Consider the following 24,325-nt stretch of genomic DNA (forward strand, 5'->3'; position numbering starts at 1 on the left):
AACAGGGTTAGTGCTAGGTCGGGTAGGGTGAAGGCAAGCTGCGATTAGAATCTGACAAGGAGGGAGGCACAGGTCACAACATTGAGTTCTGTCAATGTCAATGCATGTTTTAAGTACAATGACCAAATGCACAGGCTCTGACCCGACAGGCACAGTCACAGGCTCTGACCCGACAGGCACAGTCACAGGCTCTGACCCGACAGGCACAGTCACAGGCTCTGACCCGACAGGCACAGTCACAGCCTCTGACCCGACAGGCACAGTCACAGCCTCTGACCCGACAGGCACAGTCACAGCCTCTGACCCGACAGGCACAGTCACAGCCTCTGACCCGACAGGCACAGTCACAGCCTCTGACCCGACAGGCACAGTCACAGCCTCTGACCCGACAGGCACAGTCACAGGCTCTGACCCGACAGGCACAGTCACAGGCTCTGACCCGACAGGCACAGTCACAGGCTCTGACCCGACAGGCACAGTCACAGGCTCTGACCCGACAGGCACAGGCACAGGCTCTGACCTTACAGGCACAGGCTCTGACCTTACAGGCACAGGCTCTGACCTTACCGGCACAGGCTCTGACCTTACAGGCACAGTCACAGGCTCTGACCTTACAGGCACAGGCTCTGACCTTACAGGCAGTCACAGGCACAGTCACAGGCTCTGACCCTACAGGCACAGTCACAGGCTCTGACCTTACAGTCACAGGGTCTGACCTTACAGTCACAGGCTCTGACCCTACACTCACAGGCTCTGACCTTACAGTCACAGGCTCTGACCTTACAGTCACAGGCTCTGACGCTACAGTCACTGACCCTACAGTCACAGGCTCTGACCTTACAGTCACAGGCTCTGACCCTACAGTCACAGTCACAGGCTCTGACCTTACAGGCACAGGCTCTGACCCTACAGTCACAGTCACAGGCTCTGACCCAACAGGAACAGCCACAGTGTGACAAAAGCATAGAGTAGTGTTGAGAGCATTACGTGCACGAGGAGCTTCTCTGTATGTATTGTATACAAATGTATTGTATTGGTAATGTTAAGAGCCAGTTGGTAGCCTACCTGAGAAGCCTCTCTGGGCTGTTTGCTGGTCAGCACATGGAGATATGTCAGCTGGTCTTTACTGGTGAGTCTGGAGAAACAGGGGTATGGAATCCTGGGCTCTGGGAACAACTCTGGTACCTGGCTGGGAAGGCTGGGGTCCTGGCCGGAGGGCCTAGGGTGACTGCGTTCCTGTCTGGAGACTGCCTCTCCAGCAGACGGGTGATCATCTTTACGGTCACCGTGTTCATCCTGACTGTCAGAACAGGGTTCTCCGGTGCCACTCCTCTCATCATTTATGTTACTGCAGCTGTTTGACTGGTTCTGTGTAGAGGGGAGCTTGGCTGGTCCTGTTGTGTTCTCTAACTCCTCCTTCACGTCAACCTTTACTGTGGGACTGGACACCACAACAACTCATCATCATTCTAATGGTTACCAGTTCTAATGGTTACCAGTTCATCATTCTAATGGTCACCAGTTCTAATGGTCACCAGTTCATCATTCTAATGGTTACCAGTTCATCATTCTAATGGTCACCAGTTCTAATGGTTACCAGTTCATCATTCTAATGGTTACCAGTTCATCATTCTAATGGTTACCAGTTCATCATTCTAAATGGTTACCAGTTCATCATTCTAAATGGTTACCAGTTCTAAATGGTTACCAGTTCTAAATGGTTACCAGTTTTAACAATGAGAAAGAAATAAAACTCCCCTCAATCTGCTGTCCACTGACACTACGTTAGGTAGCCACTGACTCTACGTTAGGTAGCCACTGACTCTACGTTAGGTAGCCACTGACTCTACGTTAGGTAGCCACTGACTCTACGTTAGGTAGCCACTGACGCCACATTAGGTAGCCACTGACGCCATGTTAGGTAGCCACTGACGCCACGTTAGGTAGCCACTGACGCCACGTTAGGTGCCACTTTGTTTACATACTCATCTCATATGTATATACTGTACTCGATACCATCTACTGTATCTTGCCTAAGCTGCTCTGTACCATCACTCATTCATATATCTTTATGTACATATTCTTTATCCCCTTACACTGTGTATAAGACAGCAGTTTTGGGGGGGAATTGTTAGATTACTTGTTGGATTATTACTGCATTGTCGGAACTAGAAGCACAAGCATTTCGCTACACTCGCATTAACATCTACTAACCATGTGTATGTGACAAATAAAATTTGATTTGATTTGAGGTAGCCATTGACGCCACGTTAGGTAGCCACTGACGCTACGTTAGGTAGCCACTGACGCTACGTTAGGTAGCCACTGACGCTACGTTAGGTAGCCACTGACGCTAGCTGCATACTGTACCTTACAACAGCGATAGCCCACAGTCCCTTGATGGTCGGCGCCAGGGAGTACTTATCATATAGGTCTTTGTTAAATAATAGACCGTCTGGGGCTGGGAGCGGGACGTCCTCCCTACGAGGAGATAGGGAACAGCGTTTCATCAGGATTATGGTACAACTAGCAAACGGCTACGGCAAACCTCAAACTTGCCATAGTTTAAATATCGTTAGTTAAGCGCCAAATGTCCCCAAACATTTTCGCCAACTGGTTAATCACAAACCAAGCTCACCATGTCAGCTCCATAAGTACCGCTGTTTTAGGTTGGCCTGGTTATGAGATAAGATGTAGCTGAGGATAATACAACTATAAATAGTTAACTAGTAGCCAGTTATCTACTTTAACAATGGCATTGATGTGAGCTACAACGTGAAACCGCTGTGATACAGGCAAGAACTACTAAGTACTTCCGGGTCAGGACTTTTGGAATCCTTCAGAATAAATGTCTTGTCCTGTATCAAAATCAAATCAAACTTTATTTGTCACATACGCTGAATACAGTAGACCTTACCGTGAAAATGCTTACTTACAAGCCCTCAACCAACAGTGCAGTTCAAGAAAGAGTTAAGAAAATATTCACCAAATAAACAAAAGTTTAAAAAATTAATTAACACAACAAAACAACAATAATGAGGCTATATACAGGGGGTACCGGTACTGATTCAATGGGGGTACAGGTTAGTCGAGGTAATTTGTACATGTAGGCAGGGGTGAAGTGACCATGCATAGATACTAAACAGCTAGTAGCAGTAGTGTACAAAACAATGGGGGGGGGGGGGGGGTTTACCACTGTTTTGTGTGTGTGTCTTGTCTGTCTGTCTGTCTGTGTGTGTGTGTGCTCTTAACATTTATTGCACCGTACACAATTATCTGTTCTTTGTGTCACAGTAAAACACTGGGTGTAAGCTATATATGACAAAACTGAAATGCTGAATTGTTTCAATGAGCACTTTGTATCATCTGGTAGGCTGTTTGATTCAGTGTCCTCTGTCTCTGTACAACCCTGTGTGGATGAACCAGTGAGAGCTGGTCAAACTTTTAGCTTTTTGACATTCTCAGTGCAGGTGGTACATAAAGCCCTGAAATCCTTAGACCAGAGAAAGCCTGCAGGTCCTGATCTTTTGGATCCCTGCTTTTTAAATCTGGCAGCTGATTTCATAGCTGAACCACTTACATCTCTGTTCAATCTAACCCTGGAATGTAATGAAATTCCAAAGATCTGGAAATCAGCATTTGTCCTACCACTTTTAAAAGGGGGAGATCCAACTCTTTTAAATAAGTATAGGCCAATCTCAAAGCTGTCACCCCTGGTGAAAATACTTGAAACTTTTGTGAGTGAACAGCTAAAAGAGTTTTTATTTACTAACTCTATTTTATCAATGTACCAATCGGGCTTCAGGAAGAAGCATAGCACAATTACAGCAGCCATGAAGGTTTTAAATGATATCACTGAAGCCATTGGCAAGTCAGTTAAGAACAAATTCTTATTTGGCAGAGATTGTTGAGTGTAGGTCTTTCGGAGCATGCAGTTGCATGGTTTGCTAACTATTTGTCTGATAGAACTCAGTGCACTCAATTTGATGGGCTTATGTCTGTTAAATTGTCTGTCTTGAATGGTGTGCCCCAAGGCTCTGTACTTGGTCCTCTCTTATTCACTATTTATATCAATGATTTAGACAAAAATGTCCAAAATGCACAACTTCATTTTTATGCTGATGATACTGTTATTTACTGTTGTGCCTCGTCTCTTACAAAAGCTTTCCAGAACATGCAAACTGCTTTTTATACTGTTCAACATACCTTGTGTCAATTGAAGCTTATCCTCAATACTGACACTAAACTAAACTAATGGTGTTTTCTAATGCAAGAAATAGACCTCTGAACCTTTCACCTATTAATAACTGTCAGGGCAAGGTGATTGAGGTTGTAACTTCATATAAATATATTGGAATTTTAATTGATGACGGCCTCTCTTTTAAATTGCATATTCAACAACTTACAAACAAATTGAAGCTGAAATTGGGATTTTATTTTAGGAATAAGGCCTGTTTTTCTTTTGAAGCCAGAAGGAGGCTAGTATCAGCTACATTTATGCCTTTACTAGACTATGGGGATATTTTATATATGAATGCTTCCGCTCAGTGTTTGAGATCAATTGACACTCTTTTACACTCTTTTCATGTCACTTTGAGATTTATTTTAAACTGCAAAACCCTTACGCACCACTGCACTTTGTATACCAGGGTTGGCTGGCCTTCTCTAGTCACTCATAAGCTCAGTCACTGGTATACTTTTATTTACAAAGCCATTTTGGGTTTACTACCTTTTTATTTGTGCATTTTTATTGTTCAGAAATGTGGTGGGTCGTCTCTTCGTTCGCTGGACTTTATCCTGCTAACTGTTCCAAATGTCCAAACTGAATTTGGTGAAAGGGCTTTTATGTACTCTGCGCCATTGTCTTGGAACGCCTTACAAAATACTGGAAAACTGGAAGAACATGTCCAGATTGGTGTTTTAAAATCACTGATGAAGGATTTTGAGGTTGATTCCCCCAATTGGTGTTTTAAAATCACTGATGAAGGATTTTGAGGCTGATTCCCTGACCTGTCAATGTTTTTAATTTGCTGTTTTATACTCTTGTGAATTCAATGGTGTTTACTAGATTACTTGTAGTTTTTCATGTTGTCTGTCTGTAATTTTTCTTTGATTTTTTTACCTTTATTTAACTAGGCAAGTCAGTTAAGAACAAATTCTTATTTTCAATGACGGCCTATGAACAGTGGGTTAACTGCCTGTTCAGGGGCAGAACGACAGATTTGTACCTTGTCAGCTCGGGGATTCGAACTTGCAACCTTTAAGTTACTAGTCCAACGCTCTAACTACTAGGCTACCCTGACTTGGTGCTGCCAATCTTGGCCAGGGCGCTCTTGAAAATAAGATTTTAATCTTAATGAGCCCTTCCTGGTTAAATAAAGGTTACATTTTTTTTTAAAGCTCTGTGCATTTGGAAACTAGAAGTGCTGCTGAGTAGAATGGATCCCCCTTTTATTGTTACACAACGTAACAAGATAATTTTGTACGGTACGATATGAATGTCAAATATGAAAAAAAAGATTGGATATAAGTTGATGGGCCACTCTGTTAGGGCCGCCAAATGAGCAGCTCCTCTGGGTGTGAACTCTGGATTTGGATACTAAAAGTCCTGTGTAGAGTGGAACCCCTTTTACATGCAACACTATAATATGATTATGAATATTGTTATTACTATTATTATGAATTATAAGTTATTTGTATTACCATGATCCGGAGTGCCAAGTCTAGGTCCAAAAGGCTTCTCAACAGCTTCTACCCCCAAGCCATAAGACGAACAGCTAATCAAATGGCTACCCAGACTATTTGCATTGCCCCCCTCCTCTAGCAGCTACTCTCTGTTTATTATCTATGCATAATCACTTTAACTCTTCCTACATGTACATATTACCTCAATTACCTCGACTAACCGGTGCCCCCACACATTGACTCTGTCCTGGTACCCCCTGTATGTAGCCTCCACATTGACTCTGTACCGATACTTCCTGTATATACCCCCACACATTTACTCTGTACCGGTACCCCTGTATACAGCCTCCACACTGACTCTGTACCGGTACTCCCTGTATATATCCTCCACATTGACTCTGTACCAGTACCCCCTATATATAACCTCCACATTGACTCTGTACCGGTACCCCCTGTATATAACCTCCACATTGACTCTGTACCGTAATACCCTGTATATAGCCTCCACATTGACTCTGTACCGTAATACCCTGTATATACCCCCACACATTGAATCTGTACCGGTACCCCCTGTATACAGCCTCCACACTGACTCTGTACCGGTACCCCCTGTATATAACCTCCACATTTACTCTGTACCGTAATACCCTGTATATAGCCTCCACATTGACTCTGTACCGTAATACCCTGTATATAGCCTCCACATTGACTCTGTACCGGTACCACCCTGTATATAGCCTCCACATTGACTCTGTACCAGTACCCCCTGTATATAGCCTCCACTTTGACTCTGTACCGGTACCACCCTGTATATAGCCTCCACATTGACTCTGTACCAGTACCCCCTGTATATAGCCTCCACATTGACTCTGTACCGATACTTCCTGTATATACCCCCACACATTGACTCTGTACCAGTACCCCCTGTATATAGCCTCCACATTGACTCTGTACCGGTACCCCCTGTATACAGCCTCCACATTGACACTGTAACGGTACCCCCTGTATATAACCTCCACATTGACTCTGTACCGTAATACCCTGTATATAGCCTCCACATTGACTCTGTACCGGTACCCCCTGTATATAGCCTCCACATTGACTCTGTACCGTAATACCCAGTATATAGCCTCCACATTGACTCTGTACCGGTACCACCCTGTATATAGCCTCCACATTGACTCTGTACCAGTACCCCCTGTATATAGCCTCCACATTGACTCTGTACCGGTACTCCCTGTATATAGCCTCCACATTGACTCTGTACCAGTACTCCCTGTCTATAGCCTCCACATTGACTCTGTACCAGTACTCCCTTTATTTAGCCTCCACATTGACTCTGTACCAGTACTCCCTGTATATAGCCTCCACATTGACTCTGTACCGGTACCCCCTGTATACAGCCTCCACATTGACTCTGTACCGGTACCCCCTGTATATAGCCTCCACATTGACTCTGTACCAGTACCCCCTGTATAAAGCCTCCACATTGACTCTGTACCAGTACCCTCTGTATATGGCCTCCACATTGACTCTGTACCGGTACTCCCTGTATATAGCCTCCACATTGACTCTGTACCAGTACTCCCTGTATATAGCCTCCACATTGACTCTGTACCAGTACCCTCTGTATATGGCCTCCACATTGACTCTGTACCAGTACTCCCTGTATATGGCCTCCACATTGACTCTGTACCAGTACTCCCTGTATATAGCCTCCACATTGACTCTGTACCGGTACCCCCTGTATATGGCCTCCACATTGACTCTGTACCAGTACTCCCTGTATATAGCCTCCACATTGACTCTGTAACAGTACTCCCTGTATATAGCCTCCACATTGACTCTGTAACAGTACTCCCTGTATATAGCCTCCACATTGACTCTGTACCAGTACTCCCTGTATATAGCCTCCACATTGACTCTGTACCAGTACTCCCTGTATATAGCCTCCACATTGACTCTGTACCAGTACTCCCTGTATATAGCCTCCACATTGACTCTGTAACAGTACTCCCTGTATATAGCCTCCACATTGACTCTGTAACAGTACTCCCTGTATATAGCCTCCACATTGACTCTGTACCAGTACTCCCTGTATATAGCCTCCACATTGACTCTGTACCAGTACTCCCTGTATATAGCCTCCACATTGACTCTGTACCAGTACTCCCTGTATATAGCCTCCACATTGACTCTGTAACAGTACTCCCTGTATATAGCCTCCACATTGACTCTGTACCAGTACTCCCTGTATATAGCCTCCACATTGACTCTGTACCAGTACTCCCTGTATATAGCCTCCACATTGACTCTGTACCAGTACTCCCTGTATAAAGCCTCGCTATTGTTATTTTACTGCTGCTGTTGAATTATTTGTTACTTTTATTTCTTATTTTTTACATATCTATTTTTTACTTAACATGTCTTTTTCTTAAACCTGTATTATTGGTTAACGGCTTGTAAGTAAGTATCACATTTGTTCTTAACTGACCTAGTTAAATAAAGGTAAAATAAATTAAAATTGACATGATTTTTAATAGCATTAAAGTAATGATGACTAGATAGTTCAAATCAAATTGTATTTGTCACATGCGCCGGATACAACAGGTGAAATGTATTCAAACCAGCGACTGTAGTGACCCCTGTTGCACTGAGATGCAGTGCCTTAGACCGCTGCACCACTCTGGAGCCTGATGCTATGATATTATTTGTGCTGTAAAGGCGATTAGCTTTATTATTTTTTCATATTTTTAAACAATTCTAAGTCTGCTAACATTTCGCCATAACATTTTACAAATTTCGACCATTTGTATTATTTTTCACAAGTACAAGCAAAATCATTGTGTGATTTTTATTTGGAAGGAAATTGCCGTGGTCACGGCCTTATTCTCGCTAGGGCTTGCTTATTCTTGCTGCCAGCATGGAGATCAATGTGGACAATCCTCAGTGGTATGTCACTAGTTAGCCACAATGTCAGAATCGGATGTATCGTAAAAAATCATGCAAATAAAATTTTGATTTTTGGTCTTAATTTAAGGTTGAGGTTAGGCATCAGATTAACAGTGTGGTTAGGGTTAAGATTATGGTTAGGTTTAAAATCATATTTTAAGAAGATAGCTACAATGTAGAAATAGTCTGGGTTTAGCCATAATTATGACTTTGTGGCTATGGTAACCTATAATAATTCCCCAATAAAATTTGCACCATCATAAAAGCAAATACAAAGACCTTTTCCACAGAAGCTAAACATAGCAGGCACATTCCTCTGCTCAGACGTTGCTGACGCCAGATCTTACAACGCCTGGATACAGGATTTTTATTTAGCAAATCAAGTCAAATCAAATCAAACTTTATTTGTCACATGCGCCGAATACAACAAGTGTAGACCTAACCGTGAAATGCTTACTTACAAGCCCTTAACCAACAGTGCAGTTCAAGAAGAGTTAAGAAAATATTATATATATATATATTATTAATATATTCACCAAATAAACTAAAGTAAAACATGTAATAAAGAAATGATGATAATAACAATAACCAGGCTATATATTGTGTATTACGGTACAGAGTCAATGTGGAGGCTATATATTGTGTATTACGGTACAGAGTCAATGTGGAGGCTATATATTGTGTATTACGGTACAGAGTCAATGTGGAGGCTATATATTGTGTATTACGGTACAGAGTCAATGTGGAGGCTATATATTGTGTATTACGGTACAGAGTCAATGTGGAGGCTATATATTGTGTATTACGGTACAGAGTCAATGTGGAGGCTATATATTGTGTATTACGGTACAGAGTCAATGTGGAGGCTATATATTGTGTATTACGGTACAGAGTCAATGTGGAGGCTATATATTGTGTATTACGGTACAGAGTCAATGTGGAGGCTATATATTGTGTATTACGGTACAGAGTCAATGTGGAGGCTATATATTGTGTATTACGGTACAGAGTCAATGTGGAGGCTATATATTGTGTATTACGGTACAGAGTCAATGTGGAGGCTATATATTGTGTATTACGGTACAGAGTCAATGTGGAGGCTATATATTGTGTATTACGGTACAGAGTCAATGTGGAGGCTATATATTGTGTATTACGGTACAGAGTCAATGTGGAGGCTATATATTGTGTATTACGGTACAGAGTCAATGTGGAGGCTATATATTGTGTATTACGGTACAGAGTCAATGTGGAGGCTATATATTGTGTATTACGGTACAGAGTCAATGTGGAGGCTATATATTGTGTATTACGGTACAGAGTCAATGTGGAGGCTATATATTGTGTATTACGGTACAGAGTCAATGTGGAGGCTATACACAGGGTGTATTACGTTACAGAGTCAATGTGGAGGCTATATATTGTGTATTACGGTACAGAGTCAATGTGGAGGCTATATATTGTGTATTACGGTACAGAGTCAATGTGGAGGCTATATATTGTGTATTACGGTACAGAGTCAATGTGGAGGCTATATATTGTGTATTACGGTACAGAGTCAATGTGGAGGCTATATATTGTGTATTACGGTACAGAGTCAATGTGGAGGCTATATACAGGGTGTATTACGGTACAGAGTCAATGTGGAGGCTATATATTGTGTATTACGGTACAGAGTCAATGTGGAGGCTATATATTGTGTATTACGGTACAGAGTCAATGTGGAGGCTATATATTGTGTATTACGGTACAGAGTCAATGTGGAGGCTATATATTGTGTATTACGGTACAGAGTCAATGTGGAGGCTATATATTGTGTATTACGGTACAGAGTCAATGTGGAGGCTATATATTGTGTATTACGGTACAGAGTCAATGTGGAGGCTATATATTGTGTATTACGGTACAGAGTCAATGTGGAGGCTATATATTGTGTATTACGGTACAGAGTCAATGTGGAGGCTATATATTGTGTATTACGGTACAGAGTCAATGTGGAGGCTATATATTGTGTATTACGGTACAGAGTCAATGCAATGTGGAGGCTATATATTGTGTATTACGGTACAGAGTCAATGTGGAGGCTATATATTGTGTATTACGGTACAGAGTCAATGTGGAGGCTATATATTGTGTATTACGGTACAGAGTCAATGTGGAGGCTATATATTGTGTATTACGGTACAGAGTCAATGTGGAGGCTATATATTGTGTATTACGGTACAGAGTCAATGTGGAGGCTATACACAGGGTGTATTACGGTACAGAGTCAATGTGGAGGCTATATACAGGGGGTATTACGGTACAGAGTCAATGTGGAGGGCTATATACAGGGGGTATTACGGTACAGAGTCAATGTGGAGGCTATATACAGGGTGTTACGGTACAGAGTCAATGTGGAGGCTATATACAGGGGGTATTACGGTACAGAGTCAATGTGGAGGCTATATACAGGGTGTTACAGTACAGAGTCAATGTGGAGGCTATATACAGGGTTACTGGTACAGAGTCAATGTGCAGGCTATATACAGGGTATTACGGTACAGAGTCAATGTGGAGACTATATACAGGGTATTACGGTACAGAGTCAATGTGGAGGCTATACACAGGGTGTATTACGGTACAGAGTCAATGTGGAGGCTATAAACAGGGTGTATTACGGTACAGAGTCAATGTGGAGGCTATACACAGGGTGTATTACGGTACAGAGTCAATGTGGAGGCTATACACAGGGTGTATTACGGTACAGAGTCAATGTGGAGGCTATATACAGGGGATATTACGGTACAGAGTCAATGTGGAGGCTATATACAGGGGGTATTACGGTACAGAGTCAATGTGGAGGCTATATACAGGGTGTTACGGTACAGAGTCAATGTGGAGGCTATATACAGGGGGTATTACGGTACAGAGTCAATGTGGAGGCTATATACAGGGTGTTACGGTACAGAGTCAATGTGGAGGCTATATACAGGGTTACTGGTACAGAGTCAATGTGGAGGCTATATACAGGGGGTACTGGTACAGAGTCAATGTGGAGGCTATATACAGGGGGTACTGGTACAGAGTCAATGTGGAGGCTATATACAGGGAGTACAGGTACAGAGTCAATGTGGAGGCTATATACAGGGAGTACTGGTACAGAGTCAATGTGGAGGCTATATACAGGGGGTACCGGTACAGAGTCAATGTGGAGGCTATATACAGGGGGTACTGGTACAGAGTCAATGTGGAGGCTATATACAGGGGGTACAGGTACAGAGTCAATGTGGAGGCTATATACAGGGAGTACCGGTACAGAGTCAATGTGGAGGCTATATACAGGGGGTACCGGTACAGAGTCAATGTGGAGGCTATACACAGGGGGTATTACGGTACAGAGTCAATGTGGAGGCTATATACAGGGGGTATTACGGTACAGAGTCAATGTGGAGGCTATATACAGGGGGTACTGGTACAGAGTCAATGTGGAGGCTATATACAGGGGGTACTGGTACAGAGTCAATGTGGGGGCTATATACAGGGGGGTACTGGTACAGAGTCAATGTGGAGGCTATATACAGGGGGTACCGGTACAGAGTCAATGTGGAGGCTATATACAGGGTATTACGGTACAGAGTCAATGTGGAGGCTATATAAAGGGTATTACGGTACAGAGTCAATGTGGAGGCTATATACAGGGTGTATTACGGTACAGAGTCAATGTGGAGGCTATATACAGGGTGTATTACGGTACAGAGTCAATGTGGAGGCTATATACAGGGTGTATTACGGTACAGAGTCAATGTGGAGGCTATATACAGGGTGTATTACGGTACAGAGTCAATGTGGAGACTATATACAGGGTGTATTACGGTACAGAGTCAATGTGGAGGCTATATACAGGGTGTATTACGGTACAGAGTCAATGTGGAGGCTATATACAGGGTGTATTACGGTACAGAGTCAATGTGGAGGCTATACACAGGGTGTATTACGGTACAGAGTCAATGTGGAGGCTATATACAGGGTGTATTACGGTACAGAGTCAATGTGGAGGCTATATACAGGGTGTATTACGGTACAGAGTCAATGTGGAGGCTATATACAGGGTGTATTACGGTACAGAGTCAATGTGGAGGCTATACACAGGGTGTATTACGGTACAGAGTCAATGTGGAGGCTATACACAGGGTGTATTACGGTACAGAGTCAATGTGCAGGCTATATACAGGGTATTACGGTACAGAGTCAATGTGGAGACTATATACAGGGTATTACGGTACAGAGTCAATGTGGAGGCTATACACAGGGTGTATTACGGTACAGAGTCAATGTGGAGGCTATACACAGGGTGTATTACGGTACAGAGTCAATGTGGAGGCTATACACAGGGTGTATTACGGTACAGAGTCAATGTGGAGGCTATATACAGGGGGTATTACGGTACAGAGTCAATGTGGAGGCTATATACAGGTGGTATTACGGTACAGAGTCAATGTGGAGGCTATATACAGGGTGTTACGGTACAGAGTCAATGTGGAGGCTATATACAGGGGGTATTACGGTACAGAGTCCATGTGGAGGCTATATACAGGGTGTTACGGTACAGAGTCAATGTGGAGGCTATATACAGGGTTACTGGTACAGAGTCAATGTGGAGACTATATACAGGGGGTACTGGTACAGAGTCAATGTGGAGGCTATATACAGGGGGTACTGGTACAGAGTCAATGTGGAGGCTATATACAGGGAGTACAGGTACAGAGTCAATGTGGAGGCTATATACAGGGGGTACCGGTACAGAGTCAATGTGGAGGCTATATACAGGGGGTACTGGTACAGAGTCAATGTGGAGGCTATATACAGGGGGTACATGTACAGAGTCAATGTGGAGGCTATATACAGGGAGTACCGGTACAGAGTCAATGTGGAGGCTATATACAGGGGGTACCGGTACAGAGTCAATGTGGAGGCTATACACAGGGGGTATTACGGTACAGAGTCAATGTGGAGGCTATATACAGGGGGTATTACGGTACAGAGTCAATGTGGAGGCTATATACAGGGGGTACTGGTACAGAGTCAATGTGGAGGCTATATACAGGGGGTACTGGTACAGAGTCAATGTGGGGGCTATATACAGGGGGTACTGGTACAGAGTCAATGTGGAGGCTATATACAGGGGGTACCGGTACAGAGTCAATGTGGAGGCTATATATTGTGTATTACGGTACAGAGTCAATGTGGAGGCTATACACAGGGTGTATTACGTTACAGAGTCAATGTGGAGGCTATATATTGTGTATTACGGTACAGAGTCAATGTGGAGGCTATATATTGTGTATTACGGTACAGAGTCAATGTGGAGGCTATATATTGTGTATTACGGTACAGAGTCAATGTGGAGGCTATATATTGTGTATTACGGTACAGAGTCAATGTGGAGGCTATATATTGTGTATTACGGTACAGAGTCAATGTGGAGGCTATATACAGGGTGTTACGGTACAGAGTCAATGTGGAGGCTATATACAGGGTGTATTACGGTACAGAGTCAATGTGGAGGCTATATATTGTGTATTACGGTACAGAGTCAATGTGGAGGCTATATACAGGGTGTATTACGGTACAGAGTCAATGTGGAGGCTATATACAGGGTGTATTACGGTACAGAGTCAATGTGGAGGCTATATATTGTGTATTAAGGTACAGAGTCAATGTGGAGGCTATATATTGTGTATTACGGTACAGAGTCAATGTGGAGGCTATATATTGTGTATTACGGTACAGAGTCAATGTGGAGGCTATATATTGTGTATTACGGTACAGAGTCAATGTGGAGGCTATATATTGTGTATTACGGTACAGAGTCAATGTGGAGGCTATATATTGTGTATTACGGTACAGAGTCAATGTGGAGGCTATATATTGTGTATTACGGTACAGAGTCAATGTGGAGGCTATATATTGTGTATTACGGTACAGAGTCAATGTGGAGGCTATATATTGTGTATTACGGTACAGAGTCAATGTGGAGGCTATATATTGTGTATTACGGTACAGAGTCAATGTGGAGGCTATATATTGTGTATTACGGTACAGAGTCAATGTGGAGGCTATATATTGTGTATTACGGTACAGAGTCAATGTGGAGGCTATATATTGTGTATTACGGTACAGAGTCAATGTGGAGGCTATATATTGTGTATTACGGTACAGAGTCAATGTGGAGGCTATATATTGTGTATTACGGTACAGAGTCAATGTGGAGGCTATATATTGTGTATTACGGTACAGAGTCAATGTGGAGGCTATATATTGTGTATTACGGTACAGAGTCAATGTGGAGGCTATATATTGTGTATTACGGTACAGAGTCAATGTGGAGGCTATATATTGTGTATTACGGTACAGAGTCAATGTGGAGGCTATATATTGTGTATTACGGTACAGAGTCAATGTGGAGGCTATACACAGGGTGTATTACGGTACAGAGTCAATGTGGAGGCTATATACAGGGGGTATTACGGTACAGAGTCAATGTGGAGGCTATATACAGGGGGTATTACGGTACAGAGTCAATGTGGAGGCTATATACAGGGTGTTACGGTACAGAGTCAATGTGGAGGCTATATACAGGGGGTATTACGGTACAGAGTCAATGTGGAGGCTATATACAGGGTGTTACGGTACAGAGTCAATGTGGAGGCTATATACAGGGTTACTGGTACAGAGTCAATGTGCAGGCTATATACAGGGTATTACGGTACAGAGTCAATGTGGAGACTATATACAGGGTATTACGGTACAGAGTCAATGTGGAGGCTATACACAGGGTGTATTACGGTACAGAGTCAATGTGGAGGCTATACACAGGGTGTATTACGGTACAGAGTCAATGTGGAGGCTATACACAGGGTGTATTACGGTACAGAGTCAATGTGGAGGCTATACACAGGGTGTATTACGGTACAGAGTCAATGTGGAGGCTATATACAGGGGGTATTACGGTACAGAGTCAATGTGGAGGCTATATACAGGGGGTATTACGGTACAGAGTCAATGTGGAGGCTATATACAGGGTGTTACGGTACAGAGTCAATGTGGAGGCTATATACAGGGGGTATTACGGTACAGAGTCAATGTGGAGGCTATATACAGGGTGTTACGGTACAGAGTCAATGTGGAGGCTATATACAGGGTTACTGGTACAGAGTCAATGTGGAGGCTATATACAGGGGGTACTGGTACAGAGTCAATGTGGAGGCTATATACAGGGGGTACTGGTACAGAGTCAATGTGGAGGCTATATACAGGGAGTACAGGTACAGAGTCAATGTGGAGGCTATATACAGGGAGTACTGGTACAGAGTCAATGTGGAGGCTATATACAGGGGGTACCGGTACAGAGTCAATGTGGAGGCTATATACAGGGGGTACTGGTACAGAGTCAATGTGGAGGCTATATACAGGGGGTACAGGTACAGAGTCAATGTGGAGGCTATATACAGGGAGTACCGGTACAGAGTCAATGTGGAGGCTATATACAGGGGGTACCGGTACAGAGTCAATGTGGAGGCTATACACAGGGGGTATTACGGTACAGAGTCAATGTGGAGGCTATATACAGGGGGTATTACGGTACAGAGTCAATGTGGAGGCTATATACAGGGGGTACTGGTACAGAGTCAATGTGGAGGCTATATACAGGGGGTACTGGTACAGAGTCAATGTGGGGGCTATATACAGGGGGTACTGGTACAGAGTCAATGTGGAGGCTATATACAGGGGGTACCGGTACAGAGTCAATGTGGAGGCTATATACAGGGTATTACGGTACAGAGTCAATGTGGAGGCTATATAAAGGGTATTACGGTACAGAGTCAATGTGGAGGCTATATACAGGGTGTATTACGGTACAGAGTCAATGTGGAGGCTATATACAGGGTGTATTACGGTACAGAGTCAATGTGGAGGCTATATACAGGGTGTATTACGGTACAGAGTCAATGTGGAGGCTATATACAGGGTGTATTACGGTACAGAGTCAATGTGGAGACTATATACAGGGTGTATTACGGTACAGAGTCAATGTGGAGGCTATATACAGGGTGTATTACGGTACAGAGTCAATGTGGAGGCTATATACAGGGTGTATTACGGTACAGAGTCAATGTGGAGGCTATACACAGGGTGTATTACGGTACAGAGTCAATGTGGAGGCTATATACAGGGTGTATTATGGTACAGAGTCAATGTGGAGGCTATATACAGGGTGTATTACGGTACAGAGTCAATGTGGAGGCTATATACAGGGTGTATTACGGTACAGAGTCAATGTGGAGGCTATACACAGGGTGTATTACGGTACAGAGTCAATGTGGAGGCTATACACAGGGTGTATTACGGTACAGAGTCAATGTGCAGGCTATATACAGGGTATTACGGTACAGAGTCAATGTGGAGACTATATACAGGGTATTACGGTACAGAGTCAATGTGGAGGCTATACACAGGGTGTATTACGGTACAGAGTCAATGTGGAGGCTATACACAGGGTGTATTACGGTACAGAGTCAATGTGGAGGCTATACACAGGGTGTATTACGGTACAGAGTCAATGTGGAGGCTATATACAGGGGGTATTACGGTACAGAGTCAATGTGGAGGCTATATACAGGTGGTATTACGGTACAGAGTCAATGTGGAGGCTATATACAGGGTGTTACGGTACAGAGTCAATGTGGAGGCTATATACAGGGGGTATTACGGTACAGAGTCCATGTGGAGGCTATATACAGGGTGTTACGGTACAGAGTCAATGTGGAGGCTATATACAGGGTTACTGGTACAGAGTCAATGTGGAGGCTATATACAGGGGGTACTGGTACAGAGTCAATGTGGAGGCTATATACAGGGGGTACTGGTACAGAGTCAATGTGGAGGCTATATACAGGGAGTACAGGTACAGAGTCAATGTGGAGGCTATATACAGGGGGTACCGGTACAGAGTCAATGTGGAGGCTATATACAGGGGGTACTGGTACAGAGTCAATGTGGAGGCTATATACAGGGGGTACATGTACAGAGTCAATGTGGAGGCTATATACAGGGAGTACCGGTACAGAGTCAATGTGGAGGCTATATACAGGGGGTACTGGTACAGAGTCAATGTGGAGGCTATACACAGGGGGTATTACGGTACAGAGTCAATGTGGAGGCTATATACAGGGGGTATTACGGTACAGAGTCAATGTGGAGGCTATATACAGGGGGTACTGGTACAGAGTCAATGTGGAGGCTATATACAGGGGGTACTGGTACAGAGTCAATGTGGGGGCTATATACAGGGGGTACTGGTACAGAGTCAATGTGGAGGCTATATACAGGGGGTACCGGTACAGAGTCAATGTGGAGGCTATATACAGGGTATTACGGTACAGAGTCAATGTGGAGGCTATATAAAGGGTATTACGGTACAGAGTCAATGTGGAGGCTATATACAGGGGGTACCGGTACAGAGTCAATGTGGAGGCTATATACAGGGTGTACCGGTACAGAGTCAATGTGGAGGCTATATACAGGGGGTACCGGTACAGAGTCAATGTGGAGGCTATATACAGGGTATTACGGTACAGAGTCAATGTGGAGGCTATATACAGGGTATTACGGTACAGAGTCAATGTGGAGGCTATACACAGGGTGTACCGGTACAGAGTCAATGTGGAGGCTATATACAGGGGGTACCGGTATCGAGTCAGTGTGGAGGCAATATACAGGGGGTACCTGTACCGAGTCAGTGTGGAGGCTATATACAGGGGGTACCGGTATCGAGTCAGTGTGGAGGCTATACACAGGGGGTACCGGTATCGAGTCAGTGTGGAGGCTATACACAGGGGGTACCGGTACAGAGTCAATGTGGAGGCTATATACAGGGGGTACCGGTACAGAGTCAATGTGGAGGCTATATACAGGGGGTACCGGTACAGAGTCAATGTGGAGGCTATACACAGGGGGTACCGGTATCGAGTCAGTGTGGAGGCTATTCACAGGGGGTACCGGTATCGAGTCAGTGTGGAGCCTATACACAGGGGGTACCGGTATCGAGTCAGTGTGGAGGCTATATACAGGGGGTACCGGTATCGAGTCAGTGTGGAGGCTATACACAGGGGGTACCGGTATCGAGTCAGTGTGGAGGCTATACACAGGGGGTACCGGTATGGAGTCAGTGTGGAGGCTATACACAGGGGGTACTGGTACAGAGTCAATGTGGAGGCTATACACAGGGGGTGCCGGTATCGAGTCAGTGTGGAGGCTATACACAGGGGGTACCGGTATCGAGTCAGTGTGGAGGCTATACACAGGGGGTACCGGTATCGAGTCAGTGTGGAGGCTATATACAGGGAGTACCGGTATGGCCTAGGAACAGTGGGTTAACTGCCTTATTCAGGGGTAGAACGACAGATGTGTACCTTGTCAGCTCAGGGATTTGATCTAGCAACCTTTCAGTTACTGGCCCAACGCTCTAACCACGAGGCTACCTACTGGCTACTCGTCCAACACTCTAACCACAAGGCTACCTACCACCTCTAACCACGGGGCTACCTGCCGCCTCTAACCACTAGGCTACCTGCCGCCTCTAACCACAAGGCTACCTGCCGTCTCTAACCACTAGGCTACCTGCCACCTCTAACCACTAGGCTACCTACCACCTCTAACCACTAGGCTACCTGCCGCCTCTAACCACTAGGCACCTGCCACCTCTAACCACGGGGCTACCTGCCGCCTCTAACCACAAGGCTACCTGCCGTCTCTAACCACTAGGCTACCTGCCACCTCTAACCACTAGGCTACCTGCCGCTTCTAACCACTAGTGTCAAGCCCTGACCATAGAGAGCCCTCGGGGTTCTCTATGGTGTAATAGGTCGGGGCGTAACTAGGGGGATTTCTAGGTAGCGTGCCAAGCAGCGTGCCAAGGAGGTGAAGGAGAGTTTTTCATGGGAAGAGATACTAGGTGGATGTGAGACCCTTCCTTGGCGGGAGTCGCCGAGGAGTAAAGGAGGACAGCGACGACGCCGGGGTCCGCGGCCACAAACAGCCCAAGGGCAACCTCAAGTTTTTTTAGGGTTAGTACAAGGGGCGGTCGGCCGGGGAGAGAGCCAGAGACCATTTGGGAATCGATGGAGCAGTTTGAGGAGGGACATCGGTGAGAGATTTTGGCTAGGAGTATGCTGCAGCGCAGGCATTTTGAGGAGCGTGTCATCAGTCAGGTGCAACCTGTGCCGGCTCCATGCACCAGGCCTCCAGTGCGCCTTCCCAGCCCGATACGTCCTGTGCCGCTCCCCGCTCTCGCCCTGAAGAGCGTGTCATCAGTACGGTGCAACCTGTGCCGGTGCCCAGTCCAGGCACGCTCCATGGCCGGAGTCTTCCTCTGCGCCGGTGCCCAGTCAGGGCACGGCGTTCAGCCCGGCTCCATGGCCAGATTTGAGCGGGTGCTACATCCCGCACCGACGCTAATTGCCCACACTAACCCTCCCGATCTAGTTTCAGGTTTTGCAGTCGGAGTCCGCACCTTTGGGGGGGGGGGGGGTACTGTCACGCCCTGACCATAGAGAGCCCTCTGGGTTCTCTATGGTGTAATAGGTCAGGGCGTGACTAAGGGGATTTCTAGGTATTATATTTCTATGTTGGTGTGTGTGTATGGTTCCCAATTGGAGGCAGCTGAATATCGTGACCTCTAATTGGGGATCATACTTAGTGTGTCCTTTGGGTTATTATTTTGTGTGAGTGCCTATGTGCGCTACGTATTTCACGATCGTTATATCTTTGTTGTTTTTGAAGTTTCACACGCCTACCTGTGGATTGTGTGTTGTCCCATAACAAGGCGTAGCCTACCTGTGGATTGTGTGTTGTCCCATAACAAGGCATAGCCTACCTGTGGATTATGTGTTGTCCTATAACAAGGCATAGCCTACCTGTGGATTGTGTGTTGTCCCATAACAAGGCATAGCCTACCTGTGGATTGTGTGTTGTCCTATAACAAGGCATAGCCTACCTGTGGATTGTGTGTTGTCCCATAACAAGGCATAGCCTACCTGTGGATTGTGTGTTGTCCCATAACAAGGCATAGCCTACCTGTGGATTGTGTGTTGTCCCATAACAAGGCATAGCCTACCTGTGGATTGTGTGTTGTCCTATAACAAGGCATAGCCTACCTGTGGATTGTGTGTTGTCCCATAACAATGCATAGCCTACCTGTGGATTGTGTGTTGTCCCATAACAAGGCATAGCCTACCTGTGGATTGTGTGTTGTCCCATAACAAGGCATAGCCTACCTGTGGATTGTGTGTTGTCCTATAACAAGGCATAGCCTACCTGTGGATTGTGTGTTGTCCTATAACAAGGCATAGCCTACCTGTGGATTGTGTGTTGTCCTATAACAAGGCATAGCCTACCTGTGGATTGTGTGTTGTCCCATAACAAGGCATAGCCTACCTGTGGATTGTGTGTTGTCCCATAACAAGGCATAGCCTACCTGTGGAGTGTGTGTTGTCCCATAACAAGGCATAGCCTACCTGTGGAGTGTGTGTTGTCCCATAACAAGGCATAGCCTACCTGTGGATTGTGTGTTGTCCTATAACAAGGCATAGCCTACCTGTGGATTGTGTGTTGTCCCATAACAAGGCGTAGCCTACCTGTGGATTGTGTGTTGTCCTATAACAAGGCACAGCCTACCTGTGGATTGTGTGTTGTCCCATAACAAGGCATAGCCTACCTGTGGATTGTGTGTTGTCCCATAACAAGGCATAGCCTACCTGTGGATTGTGTGTTGTCCCATAACAAGGCGTAGCCTACCTGTGGATTGTGTGTTGTCCCATAACAAGGCATAGCCTACCTGTGGATTGTGTGTTGTCCCATAACAAGGCATAGCCTACCTGTGGATTGTGTGTTGTCCCATAACAAGGCATAGCCTACCTGTGGATTGTGTGTTGTCCTATAACAAGGCATAGCCTACCTGTGGATTGTGTGTTGTCCTGTAACAAGGCATAGCCTACCTATGGATTGTGTGTTGTCCCATAACAATGCGTAGCCTACCTGTGGATTGTGTGTTGTCCTATAACAAGGCATAGCCTACCTGTGGATTGTGTGTTGTCCCATAACAAGGCATAGCCTACCTGTGGATTGTGTGTTGTCCTATAACAAGGCATAGCCTACCTGTGGATTGTGTGTTGTCCCATAACAAGGCGTAGCCTACCTGTGGATTGTGTGTTGTCCTATAACAAGGCATAGCCTACCTGTGGATTGTGTGTTGTCCCATAACAAGGCATAGCCTACCTGTGGATTGTGTGTTGTCCTATAACAAGGCATAGCCTACCTGTGGATTGTGTGTTGTCCTATAACAAGGCATAGCCTACCTGTGGATTGTGTGTTGTCCTATAACAAGGCATAGCCTACCTGTGGATTGTGTGTTGTCCCATAACAAGGCATAGCCTACCTGTGGATTGTGTGTTGTCCCATAACAAGGCATAGCCTACCTGTGGAGTGTGTGTTGTCCTATAACAAGGCATAGCCTACCTGTGGAGTGTGTGTTGTCCCATAACAAGGCATAGCCTACCTGTGGATTGTGTGTTGTCCTATAACAAGGCATAGCCTACCTGTGGATTGTGTGTTGTCCCATAACAAGGCGTAGCCTACCTGTGGATTGTGTGTTGTCCTATAACAAGGCACAGCCTACCTGTGGATTGTGTGTTGTCCCATAACAAGGCATAGCCTACCTGTGGATTGTGTGTTGTCCCATAACAAGGCATAGCCTACCTGTGGATTGTGTGTTGTCCCATAACAAGGCGTAGCCTACCTGTGGATTGTGTGTTGTCCCATAACAAGGCATAGCCTACCTGTGGATTGTGTGTTGTCCCATAACAAGGCATAGCCTACCTGTGGATTGTGTGTTGTCCCATAACAAGGCATAGCCTACCTGTGGATTGTGTGTTGTCCTATAACAAGGCATAGCCTACCTGTGGATTATGTGTTGTCCCATAACAAGGCATAGCCTACCTGTGGATTGTGTGTTGTCCTATAACAAGGCATAGCCTACCTGTGGATTGTGTGTTGTCCTGTAACAAGGCATAGCCTACCTATGGATTGTGTGTTGTCCCATAACAATGCGTAGCCTACCTGTGGATTGTGTGTTGTCCTATAACAAGGCATAGCCTACCTGTGGATTGTGTGTTGTCCCATAACAAGGCATAGCCTACCTGTGGATTGTGTGTTGTCCTATAACAAGGCATAGCCTACCTGTGGATTGTGTGTTGTCCCATAACAAGGCGTAGCCTACCTGTGGATTGTGTGTTGTCCCATAACAAGGCATAACCTACCTGTGGATTGTGTGTTGTCCCATAACAAGGCATAGCCTACCTGTGGATTGTGTGTTGTCCCATAACAAGGCATAGCCTACCTGTGGATTGTGTGTTGTCCTATAACAAGGCATAGCCTACCTGTGGATTGTGTGTTGTCCCATAACAAGGCATAGCCTACCTGTGGATTGTGTGTTGTCCTATAACAAGGCATAGCCTACCTGTGGATTGTGTGTTGTCCTGTAACAAGGCATAGCCTACCTATGGATTGTGTGTTGTCCCATAACAAGGCGTAGCCTACCTGTGGATTGTGTGTTGTCCTATAACAAGGCATAGCCTACCTGTGGATTGTGTGTTGTCCCATAACAAGGCATAGCCTACCTGTGGATTGTGTGTTGTCCCATAACAAGGCATAGCCTACCTGTGGATTGTGTGTTGTCCCATAACAAGGCATAGCCTACCTGTGGATTGTGTGTTGTCCTATAACAAGGCATAGCCTACCTGTGGATTGTGTGTTGTCCCATAACAAGGCATAGCCTACCTGTGGATTGTGTGTTGTCCCATAACAAGGCATAGCCTACCTGTGGATTGTCCCATAACAAGGCATAGCCTACCTGTGGATTGTCCCATAACAAGGCATAGCCTACCTGTGGATTGTGTGTTGTCCTATAACAAGGCATAGCCTACCTGTGGATTGTGTGTTGTCCCATAACAAGGCGTAGCCTACCTGTGGATTGTGTGTTGTCCCATAACAAGGCATAGCCTACCTGTGGATTGTGTGTTGTCCCATAACAAGGCATAGCCTACCTGTGGATTGTGTGTTGTCCCATAACAAGGCATAGCCTACCTGTGGATTGTGTGTTGTCCTATAACAAGGCATAGCCTACCTGTGGATTATGTGTTGTCCCATAACAAGGCATAGCCTACCTGTGGATTGTGTGTTGTCCTATAACAAGGCATAGCCTACCTGTGGATTGTGTGTTGTCCTGTAACAAGGCATAGCCTACCTATGGATTGTGTGTTGTCCCATAACAATGCGTAGCCTACCTGTGGATTGTGTGTTGTCCTATAACAAGGCATAGCCTACCTGTGGATTGTGTGTTGTCCCATAACAAGGCATAGCCTACCTGTGGATTGTGTGTTGTCCCATAACAAGGCATAGCCTACCTGTGGATTGTGTGTTGTCCCATAACAAGGCATAGCCTACCTGTGGATTGTGTGTTGTCCTATAACAAGGCATAGCCTACCTGTGGATTGTGTGTTGTCCCATAATAAGGCGTAGCCTACCTGTGGATTGTGTGTTGTCCTATAACAAGGCATAGCCTACCTGTGGATTGTGTGTTGTCCCATAA

At 45.1% G+C, this 24,325-nt stretch overlaps 1 protein-coding gene across 3 annotated transcripts in view; it reads right to left on the reverse strand.

Moving 5' to 3' along the window:
* The window catches only part of ice2 (interactor of little elongator complex ELL subunit 2), a 60,306-nt gene extending 57,486 nt beyond the window's left edge, over positions 1-2,820 (reverse strand). For 2 of the 3 annotated variants that reach the window (XM_031832863.1, XM_031832864.1), the window contains exons 1-3: positions 2,639-2,804; positions 2,371-2,481; positions 1,066-1,441 (exon numbers count right to left, since the gene is read on the reverse strand). In XM_031832863.1, coding sequence (XP_031688723.1) covers positions 1,066-1,441; positions 2,371-2,481; positions 2,639-2,652 — 501 coding nt within the window. In that variant the 5' untranslated portion in view covers positions 2,653-2,804. Of the gene's footprint in view, positions 1-1,065; positions 1,442-2,370; positions 2,482-2,638 lie in introns of all 3 variants that reach the window. The other variant, XM_031832862.1, reaches the window with a different exon arrangement.
* Between the last annotated feature and the right edge of the window lie 21,505 nt (positions 2,821-24,325).

The sequence above is a fragment of the Oncorhynchus kisutch genome, linkage group LG10 (genome assembly GCF_002021735.2).
Source record: "Oncorhynchus kisutch isolate 150728-3 linkage group LG10, Okis_V2, whole genome shotgun sequence".
NCBI lineage: Eukaryota > Metazoa > Chordata > Actinopteri > Salmoniformes > Salmonidae > Oncorhynchus > Oncorhynchus kisutch.